At 40.1% G+C, this 16081-nt stretch overlaps 1 protein-coding gene across 1 annotated transcript in view; it reads right to left on the reverse strand.

Moving 5' to 3' along the window:
• Positions 1 to 16081, reverse strand: part of ZRANB3 (zinc finger RANBP2-type containing 3) — a 62359-nt gene that overhangs the window by 40386 nt on the left and 5892 nt on the right. The window contains exon 2 of the mRNA XM_054177079.1: positions 12104 to 12259. Coding sequence (XP_054033054.1) covers positions 12104 to 12252 — 149 coding nt within the window. The 5' untranslated portion in view covers positions 12253 to 12259. The remainder of the gene's footprint in view (positions 1 to 12103; positions 12260 to 16081) is intronic.

Genomic DNA, 16081 nt, shown 5'->3' on the forward strand with positions numbered 1-16081 from the left:
AGTCTACTGTGTTGGTTAACCTCAGGTGCATGTAAGTACAAAACCTAATTGTTGATCCCCACACCAATGAGAACAAATGCAAGCATTTGAGGTTATAGACAAAATCCATCACTGTGTTTGAAGCTTTCTTCTAGCAGCAAAGAATCACAAAATGTAAGGGGATCACACAAAGTAGGATGGGTCAGAAACCCAGAGCCAGACATTCACAAGTTAGTATGCTCGATCAGAGATATCTTGTAAAGATACCAAGCACCAAGCTAAGGAGAACTTATAGATTCTTACTGTGGCAAACCTTGGAGAGAAACCAAAATTTAGCAGAAAAACAGGTGAAGGAATTAAGAAAGAAACCCAAACCCCAGTCCTGTGCAAACTAAAGTTCCATCTCCGGAAGAACAGAAAGCTTAATTTTTTAAACCTTGAAGAGCAGAGACAGAGCTCCTGGTTGTGTTGATGTCAAGAAGATTAGAACCAGCTTTGAAAAGCAGAAGGAGAAGAGGATCTTTAAAATTTTATGCAGATGAGTTATTTGGAGAAGCAGAAGGAAACTGAGGCTAAGCGCATGTGGCATATGCCATGCAGCCACACAAATATAGCCTGCATCTGAAAGAGATTCGTACTAAAAGTTTCATAAAATGAGTTTCAGAGAAGGAAAAAAATGTTTACATTTAAATAATTTCTGTTTCTGTGTGCCTGGGTTACATTCAGGTCATCCCTTTCAAAATGTTAGCAATATTTGCCAAGCAAACGATAAAGCTAAAAGTTTCTCATATTAATTATAATTATTGCTACTTCAGAAAGGTATCTTTGCAAACATACAGAACCTCACTTTGAACTCAGCTCTTGCAAGAACGCTGATTAACAACACACAGGCATACGTCTAAGAACTGTATAACTGAGAGTCCTGCTAAGTCAAACAGTCAACATTAGAGGTTTCTTGGAACTACAGAAATATTTTGCAATAATATCCTCTCTAAACTTGACAGCTCTGCTTCTTACATGGGAGGTCTAATGCTAAAGAGGTATAGCAATACACTACACCTATTGCTTGCTTGTGGGTATGCTTTAACTTCTTGATTAGTTTCCAACAGGGTTTTTTCCCCCCCAAAAAAATAGTTAGAACCCCAGGTAACTTTTTCAGAACAAGCTCCACTTTAAAATGCATTTTCCAAGACAAACAGTCAAAGCAGCAGCACTTCATTTCTTAAAACACTGAAAAATTTTGTTACTACTCAAACAAATTAAAGCTGTTTTTGTTAATGCAGTCTTTGGAACATGTTGTACAGAGGAAGCTTGCATCTTTCTTTCACTAGTGTGGGTGTCCTGATATTCTTGGGATTCTCACCTACTCATGTGAGTCAGTTTTATATAACACTACAACATATAATTTACCTCCTACTCACAAGCCAACACTTTAGCACTAGCATCTCAACCAAGGGTTATTTAAGGAATCTGAACTTAGTACATTTGTCTCTTTTTTCATAAAACTGCGCAAGCAGCCATTGCATTTGTGTGTCAGTAATCACAGCACGCAGTCCTAAAACCAGGATAAAGAGAGCTGGCTTCCTTGCAAAAATGATCAAGGTTGTTTCGCCAAAATAGAGCCCCAGAAGATTTAAGCTAGATTATACCTTTGCTCTTGAACTACAGCAGGTATTTAAAAAAAGCCTAAATAATCAAAACCCAGCCTTGGGTCTAACGCAAGATGCACCTGATTGCCACAACTGCAAGTGGTAATAATGATTCTCTAAAGGACTGTAGAGGAGAATGGTTGTGTTCTTATGCTTTTTTCTATGCTGCTCAACGTGTAATTGAAAAAAAACCCCAAACAACCAAAATGCTTTGTTAGGATTTGAAAGCTAAGGAGCACATTTGCCAACATATTTAAGTATTTTTGCTTTGACAGTGATGTGTGGAATAACAGAAACCAAAGTAGTCAAGTTGAAGGTTAAGCTCAGACACTTCAGCAGGCATTTTAGAATATATTAATGGAACTGTTAACTGATAAAAATTCTAGTCAAGAAAACACCTAATAGTGATAGTGAAAAGCCTTCACTTACTCAGTCACTGGCTTCAGAGACAAATGGGTTCACCAGCTGACTCAGTGCAAGAAAAATTGACTGCAGTTAATTGGACACAGTTGGAATAGCATCAACTAATTTCAACTACTGACAATCTAGGCTACAAACCTTAACATTGATATTAGCTGGCATGACTGAAATGCCTGTGATCAATAGTAGCTCCTCCTCAGTATGTAGTCTAATGACTTGCAACGAAACTTAGGTACTTATTACTTTTCCAGTAAAGCCTTCTTCCCCAAGGGATCCTCCCCCTGCTGTGATCTGCAATGCAAGAGCTGCAAAACGTCTTCCTCCTTTAAAGTCAGCTGAATTAGGCAATAGGGAGAAGAACTGCATAGAAAAATGTCTCAGCCCTAGTCTCTCCATTTCCAACAGTTCCCAAATTCAATGTCTTTTACCTTCCAGCATCCCTAGCTCTCGAAAACTGTGTTTAGTTTTCTCCTACACTTAGTTCCTTCTCTATACCAATAGCTCAAAACACTTTTGTACCTTCCAAATGCTTCAAAACCAACCATCCATTCAACTGTTGACAGAATATCCCACTTCTTTTCTGACATGTATCTTTGAACTAAGCAATTCTGTTTATCATTTCTATGTTGATTTATCTCCCTGTTCAACACAACACAAAGACCTACAGCATCTGGATTTAAATTGCTTACCCAGATGCCTTTGTGGTAGTGTTTCACCCACGTTCTTCCTCTCCTTCCAATTTCCCTTAAGTCAGTCAGAATTTGACTCATTCTTTTTTAAGACCTTACTTTTTCTCACTTGAAGTGGCTTGTTTCACATGCTCAAAATGGATCGCTCTCATCCTGCCCTCTCCCTGATACTTACAAACACACTGATTTTCATTGTGTATTTTCCTGCTGCAAATTTTCTTTGCACAAAGATAACATTAAACTCATTTCCATTCTCTCCATCACTGTTGACAACCTATTACTTATATTCATAGTCTTTTTCTCTCTTGGGTCTCTTCCATTGTAACCATTTGTGTCCTACATTTCTAAAATCTGTATTTTCTTCTTTATTTCTGCTGCTGAAAGTCCACTTTTAAGACCAGATAATTTCTTAGATTGCTACCATTCCCTTTTTCTGTTCTTAAATCTCTTTTTTTAAACACCACACAGTTTCCCTCCTGCATGACATTCTACATTCATTTCTGACAATGCATTTTCTGTTATATTTGAATTGCTTCCCAGCTCCTCTAGCATCACTTTCAAACAAGCCTCCCTGGCCACGAATGCTCTGCAGAATTTGGCTCAATCTCTCATTCATACTTCCTGCATCTGAACCTCATTCTGTGAGCTAGCATCTTTATTTAATCATATCTTTCTCTCTCTCCCTCCTTTGGCATTTCTCAGACGCACTCTGAAACATTACAAACCAATGTCTTTAAAAAATGAAAGAAACCTTTCTTTAAAAACATAGTACTCACAAAGCTAATCCATATTTAGTTGCTGAAATGTATCAACTGTTTGATCCTATACAATTCAGTAATAGCCATTCCATGCTTTTTCCCCAAGGATTAATTTTACCTTTGCTCTTTAAGACTGGAGATGACTGCTCATGTATTACAATGCAGGGTTTAAGGGCTCAGATTTATCTCAAAATTATCACAATTTCATATATCTAAAGTGAGTTGCTGAATATGTTGGGGAAATAGCAAGTTTCTTTCTTACCCTAGCAAGAGACTGATGCCTTGTTTCAAACATCTAACCACAATCTAGTGAGACAAGACCAAAATTTACAATTATTTTTATTACCAGTTCTCCCTACAACTAATGGAGACACTTGCTGATGGCACTCAATTCTGCAAGTCATCAAGTACAAGTTAAAATTAAAATGAAACAACCATCGACATGCTCCTAGATATGACTGAAAAAACAAATGTGAACAGAATTGCATTTTCTCATATGCAAATTTAATTCATTTGGCATCCGTGAAAGGAAGTCTGACAATGCCAGAGAGAATAAGAGACTATTATTAACTTCAGCTTGTCTAGTTTTGAATTTATCTTCTTCATGTTAAACTCTGAACTCTCTGAATTCTGAACTCTCTTAAGATCAAATTGGTCTCAAGTTTCATAACAAGAATTTAAATTACGTCCAGTCTGACAGCAACAGTGATACTACAAAATCTGGAGTCATTCAAGGATATTCTGTTTGGTACCTAGACCAGTTCTGTATTCTCACCCTGCAGCACACAAGAATGACTGATAGCCTTTGTTATGGGCTTACAAGGAAATAGTCAGAATGCTCAATAAGATTTCCAGCAATTTACCCAGAATTATAGGAAAAAGTCTTGAGAAGAAAAATTATTCTTAGAACGGTTCTCCATAAATACAGATAATACAGAATACAGAATTAACCAGGTTGGAAAAGACCTTCGAGATCATCAAGTCCAACCCATCACCCAACACCACCCAATCAACTAAACCATGGCACTAAGTGCCTCATCCAGTCTCGTCCTAAACACCTCCAGTGATGGTGACTCCACCACCTCCCTGGGCAGCACATTCCAATGGGCAATCACTATTTCTATGAATAATTTCTTCCTAACCTCCAGCCTAAACCTCCCCTGGTGCAGCTTGAGACTGTGTCCTCTTGTTCGGGTGCTGGTTGCCTGGGAGAAGAGACCACCCCCCCACCTGGCTACAACCTCCCTTTGGGTAGTTGTAAATGGCAAGAAGGTCTCCCCTGAGCCTCCTCTTCTCCAGGCTAAGCAGCCCCAGTTCCCTCAGCCTCTCCTCATAAAGCTTGTGCTCCAAAACCCTCCCCAGCTTTGTTGCCCCACATCCACCAGGTGGTCACCTGATCATAGAAGGAGATCAGGTTGGTCAGGCAGGACCTGCCCTTCCTAAATCCATGCTGGCTGGGCCAGATCCCTTGGCCATCCTGTAAATGCTGTGTGATTGCACTCAAGATGACCTGTTCCATAATCTTGCCTGGCACTGAGGTCAGGCTGACAGGTCTGTAATTCCCTGGCTCATCTAAACGCCCCTTCTTGTGGATGGGCACCACGTTGGCCAGCTTCCAGTCATCTGGGACCTCTCCAGTGAGTCAGAACTGTTGAAAAATGATGGAGAGTGGCTTGGCCAGCACATCTGCCAGCTCTCTCAGCACCCTAGGATGGATCCCATCCAGTCCCATGGACTTGTGGGGATCCAAGTGGCTGAGCAGGTCTCTAACTGCTTCCTCCTGGATCACAGGGGAACTATACTGCTCCCTGACTCCTTCTGCCAGCTCAGGAAGCAAGTCAACCTATATTGCTATTAAAAATTGAGGCAAAGAAGGTGTTAAGTACCTCTGCCTTTTCCTCATCTTCTGTTACAATATTCCCCTCCATGTCCACTAAGGAGTGGAGGTTGTCCTTTCCCCTCCTTTTGCCATTAATATATTTATAAAAGCATTTTTTGTTGTCCTTCACAGCACTGGCCAGTCTAAACTCTAAATGGGCTTTTGCCTCTCTAATTTTTTTTGTACATGACCTAGCAACATCCTTAAACATTTCATGGGTTACCTCTCCTTCCTTTCAAAGACAATACACCCTCTTTTTTTCCCTTAATTCATTCAGAAGTTCATTGCCCATCCAGGTTGGCCATCTGCCCCAGTGGCTCATCTTCTAGCACATGGGCACAGCCCGTTCCTGCACCTTCAAGATTTCTTTCTTGAAGCAGGTCCAGCCCTCCTGGACACCTTTGCTTTTAAGGGCTGTTTCCCAAGGTACCTACTGAGTTCGTTCCTTAAGTAACCCAAAGTCTGCCCTCCAGAAGTCCAGAGTGGAGGTTTTGTTGCTGCCCTTCTTATCTTGACTGTGTATTGAAAACTCAATTATTTCATGGACCCCAAACAGCCTCCAACCACCACATCTCCCACCAGCCCTTCTCTGTTTGTAAAAAGAAGGTCAAGCAAAGCCTTACCCATGGTAGGCTCACACAGCAGTTGGGATAAGAAGCTATCCTCCATACACTCTAAGAACCTTCTAGACTGCCTCTTCTCTGCTGTGTTAAGTTCCCAGCAGATATCAGGCAGGTTAAAGTTGCCCATAAGAACAAGGTCTGGTGATCTTGAGACAGCCCCTACCTGCCTATAAAATAATTCATCAACCTCTTCATCCTGGTTGGGTGGTCTATAACAGACTCCAACCAGGATGTCAGCCTTATTGGCCTTCCCTCTAATTCTCACCCACAGGCACTCATCTTGATCATCCTTAATCTCTAGTTCCATGGTGTTTAGAGCCTCCCTGATGGACAGGGCCACCCCTCCACCATAATTAGCAGTATAACTACTCAGTATATAATCTTACAAGATTATCAGTATAAATACTGATAATTATCAAGTAACTATAGATCCATAAAGTATGAACTCTCCACGTCAACCATTTCTGTTATACTTTTGTCCTTTAAACACTGATGGCTAATGTTTCACTGCATGAAAGAAATTGTATGCTACTTACTTAAGTTAAGCTAAGGCATCAAGTAAACTAATAGACTGCAGTGTTGTGAGGACTGAGATGAAAACAGTAAAGCCACATTCAACTGAAAATACCAATGCTACATCTCCCAGAAGAGAAATATTGAGAAATAATACTGGAGACAATCCTACAGTAGCCTGCAAAATATTTTGGCAAGTGCTCCTCCAAGCCATGTAACTGATTCTGAAAAACAAAATTATTTTAGACAATGGCAAAAAGCAACTGGTCTTGCATTACACCACAACATAGACTTGCAGCAACCTACGACATAAAGACAACATAACCAGAATCAAACATAGTAAAATAAGAAAAAGTATGAGTGAAAGGGAAAAACAGTTAAACAAAAGTATAAGAGAAAAGGACCTGCTGTTCAAGCACAAAAGAAAAGGTGCACAAAAGAAAACATAGATGAATATATTTTCTCTTAGATCAGCATCCAAAAAATGGAAACTAACTCCATTAGACACTCAAATCAAATGGAAATGGTACCTTTCGCACTACTCAATGACAAATACAGAAGTCACCTGATTCAGGCTATCTAGTCCAGAGTGTTGACAAAGAAAGCTTAACCACCTCCTCAAGGTCTCAAATGTTCTATTAAAAGACATATTTCACCCCTCTTCACCCCTGCTGAAAACAGTGGACATGCAGACAACAGGGTGACTTTTTTTTAATGTTCAAGCAGGCTGAATGAGACACAAAACCCAAAGCAGGCTCAGAATAAGGATTTCTGAGAATCTCAGAATTTTTAATTTCAGGGGGGCGGGAGGGGAGTTACTTTACTGTGATGCATAGATATCTAGACTCAATTTCTGTGCATTCCTACTAAAACACTAGAAAGCTAAATAAATTTGTGTAGAAATTTCCCCAAGAATTTAAATATGACTTATATCAGGAATTCCTGGCCCTACAAATGGCTATACTGTGCCTGGGAACACACATTATACATACTTCCTGCCCAAGACCTGTCATTTCTGTGATTCAACTACTAAACCCTCAGCAGGCTGTATATATTCTATCTTTGCAATGAGGAACTGGTGCTAGATAGAATCTCTTGGCTGTGTTCATAAGCTTTGAGGAATTTTTAATTTGAGCCTCTGTTTTTATGCTCTGCCTTCAGGGTGGGAGGGGGAATTAATTTCTGTGAAGACTGACGTCTTTGAACTAAAAATCTGTTCTCATTATCAAGGAATTAAGTATGTGTTTCTCCCGTGTAGCTTGCCAGAGATCAGAGACAGTCAGTGACAAAAAAAATACATTATTTTGAAGTGCTGGCAACTGACTCATTTTAACAGGGGATACTCACTCCATTCTCTAATGAGCTCACTATCATACCCAAAACAATATTAAACACTGTACACTTCTTTTTTCTTACTCTATAAAAAGACTGCCCAACAAAACAAATACCCTTTAATTAAAACTGACAGCTCTTAATGCAAGAAATGAACTGTCCCCATCATTTTACTGTTATCCATTGTCATTTACCTCCTTTTTTCACTGTGTCTATACTCAGTAAACAATGTCAAGCCAGCATGTACAGGAAACTAAAAATCACGTGCTCCAGAACATGTAAGTTAACGTATTCCCTCTAAAACTTGTAAAGGTACCATTAAAAAGCAAAAATTATCTACAAGCCAATACTGGAGTAAAATAGAGATTCTGGTAAATGTACCAAAACATTTCAATATTTAGAAAAATTTATATTTTAAAAAAAATCTTTTTTTTTTTGTCAGTAAATAGAAACTACAATGTTAATGCACTTGAACCTTCTGTAAGAAACTGAGAAGAAAACAAAGGAAACTAAACTACTCCAGTAAAATGGTTTGAGCATAAAACTAGAATGGAAAAGCTCATGAGTGGCAACTATCTCTCAGTCCTCTTTTGCATTCACAAGCAAGAGAGCTTAAACAAATTTTCTGCCAACACTTCTAAAGGTTAAAAAAAAAAAAAGATGTATATGTGTGTCTGAAGGCATCTTTCAGAGATACCATCAACAAGTCAAGCACTGCTAAGGAGTGACATTTGCAATAAGTGTACTCAGTGATACGGTTTCCACATGTTACCCAGTAGTGAAAGATAATTTTCAAACATTTCTACAGTGTATTTGAGTGAATAAACTGCAGTGGAAGACAGAAATCGCACTATAAAGACAAGGTATAAAAGAAGAACACATGGGAGAGAGTCACTGAGTTTTCAAGTATTATGTTAGTGAACAACAACAGCAAAAATCATTATTATTCACAGATGTGGGCTCAAGAGATTGCATACAATCTTTGTTGGTACAGTCAAGCCATTTGCCCATATATCTCTGCATTTTGGATATTTTGCCCAAATTTCTACCACTTTCTCACAAGTATTGTGCTTCCACACTGCCACCTGCTCTTCACTAATACTTGACCACTGGCCTGTGACTTCTCAGTACTGTTTAGGCCTTCATTCTCAAATCAGCTCCTCCTGCATACTTCACAGATTTTATGTGGAAGAATAAAATAGGCCTGATATGTCAGTCTGCTGCACAGAACAACTAAACCAAATTAGATGACATCTTTAAGGGTTTCAATTTATGCCTCTTCACTTGTGACTAGGTCACAGTGAGCTCTCAGAAAAGGCAATTTATCCACATCTGCCCAAACTATCACTAATGATCAGCAAAGAGAATTGCACACCTCCACCCCCCAACAGTGTACCTGCAACTGACCCTAACAACAACTGACCCTAGCAACCCTAAACATGTCCTAAGCCAACTGCTAAGAGTTTATGTTCCTGGAAGGAACAAGTTTGTTGCCTTCTATTTAAGAGATAACTTAAGGTACATATAAATAAATGAATACATATTCATGCTCTTTTTTAAAGTAATGTACACTTTTCCTTAAAGAAAAGCATAAAATAATTTTCAAGGACAGAATTTGTGTGCACCCATCTTTTTTGCACTTTAATGTTTAAGGTTATAGATAAAGACCAAACATTGTTTCCATCCCTAGGTGCCTATTCTCAAGTGCACTTCTGAAGAATAGTCTCTAGTAAGGAATAAACAACCATGCAGTTATTTATTTGCAAGGTATGGCTGTGAGCTAAAAGGTACTGTACAATATGTTGAACTACACACTTCCTTCTTGGCTCTAGATGTATTATTTCCTAGAAAAGCGTTAGGAAGTCTCTGTTAGTCTAGATGATACCTTTGGAGCACCCACTGACAAACGCTTTCATTCATTCATTAATGAATCAAAAGCACAAACTGCAACAACATATTTATTTTATGCTCTGGGAAAAGACAAGGGAATTAATAGCTTACTCCCAGCCCTTTCCATGAAAGAAATAAAAAGTTTGTTGAGTAAGTCCCTTCTCATGCTGGCTGCATGTCTAACCTAAGAGAATATAAATTGAATCTCTTCAGCTAACAATAGAGCACTTTTTATACAAGTTTCCTGCCAGTGCAACAGAACATGGATTCAGTGATGACTGCAAAGGGAGTGCTAGCCTGAGTGAAAGAACTGTGATGCACAGACTGCTTACTTCAAGTCCTATGTTTATATATCTATAAAACTAGAAAAGACACTTTCATGGCAAAGTACTAGACCCTGCTAAAATAAACCACTGAGAATACTGAAAGAAGGGTTAAGTCATTACAGAGTACACAAGAGGGAAAGACTTGGGTGAGACAACAGATGACAAACTAATAAGAAAAGTCAGATACAAGCAGCAGAGGCTCTTGTTCTCTCTTTTGGGACAGAAGGAAAAATTGGATCTGCCTGAGCAAGGGACAGATATGAAAAAATACTCCTCAGCAAAGTTTGGCTTAACACAGTTCACTTTATATAGATGCTGGCTGAGAGTGTGCACACAATTCCTCAATTTGACCTAGCTAATATATATTGAACTTGCTATGCCAAGGAATGAGATTTCTTGCAATCATTATAACACCTTCATACACATGCCAGAGTAAGACCATCAGTGCTGCACTACTCAACAGACTTTGGTTAGTGAAGGGTTTCAAGAAAAGAAAACATAAAGACCATAACCCTAAAGAAAACAATATAATTTTCTCCTTGACAGAGTCATTAGCCTAGGTATTCCAAATATTTTCAGATACTTATTTCAGGCAATTGTTACACCTCAAACAAAAAGAAAGAAATAGCAGACTAAATTTATCTAGTACTACAGTTAAGATGCTTCCTGACAGACCTCTGTATTAGCCTACACTAATTAATATTAAAGAAACTATATCTATTCAATGTCTTCTGTTATTTCACTTTTGGTACATACAAATCCACCTCAATTTCGTGCTATACAAAACTCATCTCCTCTTAGCAGAATCAGAGCAATTGAGATATTATAGCCAAAGGCTTTTAATGTAGACTTCATTGTCCGTCCTATTAAAGACTTGGTGACCCATTAAAACAGTGACACTGTGCAGCAGAAAAGTGCCTAATATGACCAGTGGTCACAGAGAAGTTAATGCCAGTGCAGCATAAAGCTTGCACATTAATGGCTGGGCTCATCTGTCTGCTCTGCTCCCTAGTCTGGCAGCACAAAATAGATGGCTTGCTTCATTCCCTGAAGACAGCAATTGTCAAAGCTTTTTAGCCAAATTAATAGAATTAAAATGAAAAACTTCAGAGGGAATTTTAATTGGTCAAAAGTGCCATACAATTGCAAGAACTGATGATAAGATTCCCTTTCCAATTTTTCACCTTTGGAGAAAGAAAAGTGTATTTCTTTTCTCCTGGAGGGAAAAAAAATACAAAAAAATCACAAAGGTTAGCAAGCAACCCCTTTAGACCTTAATCTTCTTGATGAAATGATCTGAAAGAAACTTCATCCTTCTTTAAACCAATTTAATTTGTGCCAGACCTCTGAACAACACACAGTAGTTTCATGGCTTTAGGCTGCAATTGCCTAGCTTTTCTAAACTTTGTAAATGTGGAAATAGCATTTCCCTTCCCTCTTCTTTCCTACTGAAATACAGTAACGGGCTCTTATTCAGCAAAACATTTCCAGCCTCTGGTGCATAAACTATTTTTCTGATTATTAGGTAGTTAATTGCTGAATGCCTGCTCTCAGTTGCTGCACTTGCTAACTGAGCACTCTCCAAGGTTTCTGCTCCGTTGTTGTAGCTCAGTGAGCTCCAGAACACCCTGATTATATGCCAGAACTGTACCAAGTTTAAAATAGAGTACCACACAGATGCATCAAGATCTGTTAGTCATTCTCTTAACAGCTCTACCACGCCATTAAGACCTAAAGAAACAAATGTGAATTAACTTATTTTAAGAATTCTCTATTAACATGACAAAAAGGATGGTCCTACTGATATCAGCCTCCTCTTACATGAAGTGATCTTTGATACTACAATCCTTCTTTTGCATAATGCATTATTAAACGTTTCTTCACCCTCTGGTGAAAAAAATCAAACACAAAACAACCTCTCATTTTAAAACATGCTATCTTACAGCTTTTGAAAGATGCCTGTAAGATAATTCACCTAAGAGCTCCTGGTACTTATATTTATCCAAAATAAGTATTTTCAGCATATGATACAATAAGGGGTTTACCTGCCATTTCTCTGAAGTGCAAATATGATGCCTTCCTCCTGAAAGGGCAGTAGTTTATTTCTCAGTCTTTCAGGTAGAAAAGACAGCTTAGTATCAACATTTTCTAAAGTAGCTTCAAGTGTAGATGTCTCCTGGAATGTACTAGCCATTTTGAATCTAAGGGAAACAAAACAAAACAAAAAGATACTTTACTTAAAAGACAGCTCTCCAATATGTTAAAGCTTCCTGGAACAATAATCATCACTCCATCTTGAAATATCCACATAGTCACACAAAATTACAGAATGGCAGGGGTTGGAAGGCACCTCTGGAGATCATCTTGCCCAACCCCCCTGCTAAAGGTTCTTCAAAGGACTGTTGGTTTATATATATCTTTTCCCCATCCATCCTTGTTCCTTACCTTCCTGTTATATGTGTGTGTATATATATATATATATTGTTTAAAGAAAATTTTACTTCTACTTCCAAACCAACTCCAAATTATTTGCCTCCTTCCTTTTTTTTTCCTAACCCACCTTTCTTTCCTTCTTTTTTTTTTTTTTTTCTTCCCTTATCTCTCCCTGTTCTTTCCCCTTCTTTTTTTTTAATTCTCTCGATTGGGAAAGAGGAGGGGGGAGCAGGGGAGGGATTCTCAGCCTTGCCCCCAGTCTGAGCTCTTAAATCCCAGTTAAGGCTCAAACCACCGCAACAGTCATGGGGGATTTCAACCACCCTGACATCTGCTGGAGGGACAACACAGCTAGGTACCAGCATTCCAGGATGTTCCTGGAATGCATAGATGACAACTTCCTCCTCCAAATGGTAGACGAACCAATAAGAAAAGGTGCTATGCTGGACCTTGTTCTCACCAATAGGGAAGGGCTGCAGTGACCATGAAGCAATAGAATTTAAGATTCTCAGGGCAACTAGGAGGTCATATTCCAAGCTTACAACCCTGGACTTCAAGCATACAGACACTGAAGGAAAGAGTGATTGCCCATTGGAATGGGCTGCCCAGGGTTGGGGCAATCCCAAGCACTGGCGGAGTCACCATCACTGGAGGTATTTAGGAAGAGACTGGATGGGGTGCTTGGTGCCATGGTTTAGTTGATTAGATGGTGTTGGATGATAGGTTGGACTCGATGATCTCGGAGGTCTTTTCCAACCTGGTTAATTCTATTCTATTCTGTATGGAAGCTGCCTGAGCAGCAAGAGACCTGGTTAGAAAAGCCAAAGACCAGTTAGAATTCAATCTAGCCAGGGAGATAAAGGGGAACAGTAGAAATTTCTATAGGTATATTAAGGGTAAAAAGAAGACTAGGGAAGGTGTAGACCCCCTCAGAAAGAAAACAGGTGAACTGGTGACAAGTAACATGGAAACCTGAGGTTCTCAATGACTTCTTTACCTCAGTCTTCACTGGCAAGGGCTCCAGCTGCACCCCCAGAATAACAGAAGATAATGGCAGGGGCTGAAGAAGGAACTGCCCATAGTGAGTGAAGATCAGGTTCGTGACCATCTGAAGAACCTGAAAGTGTTCAAGTCCATGGGGACCAATGGGATACACCTACAGGTGCTGAGGGAACTGGCAGATGAGTTTGCTAAACTGCTCTCCATCATAATCCAAAAGTCATGGAAGGCTGGGGAGGTTCCCACTGACTGGAAAAGGGGAAATATAACCCACATTTTCAAGAAGGGAAAGAGGGATGACCCAGGGAACTATAGGCCAGTCAGTCTCACCTCTGTGCCCAGTAAGATCATGGAGCAGATTCTCCCAGAGGCACTGCTGAGGCAGAATAATAATGAAGAGGTGACTAGGCACAATCAGCATGGCTTCACCAAGGGCAAATCCTGCCTGACAAACCTGGTGGCCTTCTATGACAAGGTCACATTAATAGATGAAGGCCATTCAGGTCATTCACCTGAACAAGAGCAAAGCCTTCAACACTGTCCCGTGCAACATCCTTGTCTCCAAACTGGTAAAGTTTGGGTTTGATGGATGGACCATTCAATGGACAAAAAACTGGCTTGATAGCTGCACCCAAAGGGTGGCTGTCAATGGGTCCATGTCCAAGTGGAGTCCCTCAGGGATCAGTACTGGAACCAGTCTTAACATCTTTGTTGGTGACATGGACAGTGGCACTGAGTGCACCCTCAGCAGGTTTGCTGATGACACCAAGCTGTGTGGTGAAGCAGACATGCTGGAGGAAAGGGATGCCATCCAGAGGGGCCTTGACAGGCTAGAGAGGTGAGCCCAGCCAATATCATGAGGTTCAACGAGACCAAATGCAGGGTCATGCATCTGGGTTGAGGCAATCCCAAGTACCAATATAGGCTGGCTGTCTTAAGAGCAGCCCTGAAGAAAAGGACTTGGGGGTGCTGGTGGATGAGAAGCTCAACATGAGCCACCAGTGTGTACCTGCAGCCCAGAATGCCAATCACATCCTGGATTGCATCAAGAGAAGCACAGCCAGCAGGTCAAGGGAGGTGATTCTCCCCCTCTGCTCCACTCTGGTGAAATCCCACCTGGAGTACTGTGTCCTGTTTGGGAGCCCCTAGTACAGGAAGGATCTGGAGATGCTGGAAGGTGTCCAGAAAATGGCCACAAGGATGATCAGAGGGCTGGAGCACCTCTCCTATAAGGACAGACTGAAAGAGTTGGGGCTATTCAGTCTGGAGAAGAGAAGGCTCTGAGGAGACCTTATTGCGGCCTTACATTATCTTAAGGGGGCCTACAAGAGAGCTTGGGAGGGACTTTGTAGGGTGTCAGGTGATAGGACTAGGGGGAATGGAAAAAAAATTAGAAATGGGTAGATTCAGATTGGATGTTAGGAAGAACTTCTTCCCCATGAGGGTGGTGAGACACTGGAACAGGTTGCCCAGGGAGGTGGTAGAAGCCTCATCCCTGGCGGTTTTTAAGGCCAGGCTGGATGTGGGTCTAGGCAACCCGATCTATTGTGAGGTGTCCTTGCCCGTGGCAGGGGGGTTTGAACTAGATGATCCTTACGGTCCCTTCCAACCCTAACAATTCTATGATTCTATTCTATGAATTAATAAAAATTCTCACGCTCAAAGCAGTCTCAGTCTAAAAATGTGGATTCTTCATTAATTTCTGTCCAAGGGGATGGGGTCAAAGAAAACTACTAGCTTTCACTCTCTTACAGCTTCAACAGATTTTAAACAAAGAGTTAAAAGATCAGTAGCAGTATACTAATTAACATGAGGAAAGCAACAAGCCTCTGCATCAAAGCGTTACCTCATTATTTTGGATTTGTGGCCTCTGTGAGGCACAGGATTACTGTAATGATCATAGAAACAAAAACAATCAGCCAATGTTTCCTGCATTGTCAACAGCAGCTATTGTACCACCAAATTTGACAGTAAAATTCTGAACATGCTGCACTGAGATTTTTTTTTATACTGATGTTATTTCTGAAACAACTTGGAAGAAGTGAAACATGACTTGGTAGGACAAACCATTATGTTCACAAGAAACATGCTGAGCTAAACGGTCATTCAATTCAAGACTCTGCAGGATTAAGTATCCCTTTTTTTGCACTGACTGGTTACAAAGTAAAACAGACCTGGGGACAATGCAAATGGTTAATCAACTTAATAAAGCAAGATCAGGCAAAGGAGTTTGCAAGTTTTCATCTATTATCATAGGGTACAGGCGAAGAGGTAAAGCAAACAGACTGATTCAGATGAAACTATATACCGCAGTGAAAAGAACAGCACCTCTGTATTCCTAAAGAATTACATTTATGACATTTTAGATACAAAACTTGATGCATACTTTGCAGCTGAAGTTACGTTCTCTCCAGTGAAGAGAATCTAGCTGTAACTGCACTATTGCAATATTTCAATCTATATACAGTCCAAGCTGAAGAGCCTGGGCTTTGGTTCAAGCACAACTGTACAAACATCTTCTAACACTCCATCTTCCACGTGCCTATGGTAGATTTAAAAAAAGAAATCCTTCCACTAGGGTCAGAGGAGGG

Source organism: Dryobates pubescens, chromosome 2 (genome assembly GCF_014839835.1).
Source record: "Dryobates pubescens isolate bDryPub1 chromosome 2, bDryPub1.pri, whole genome shotgun sequence".
Classification (NCBI taxonomy): domain Eukaryota; kingdom Metazoa; phylum Chordata; class Aves; order Piciformes; family Picidae; genus Dryobates; species Dryobates pubescens.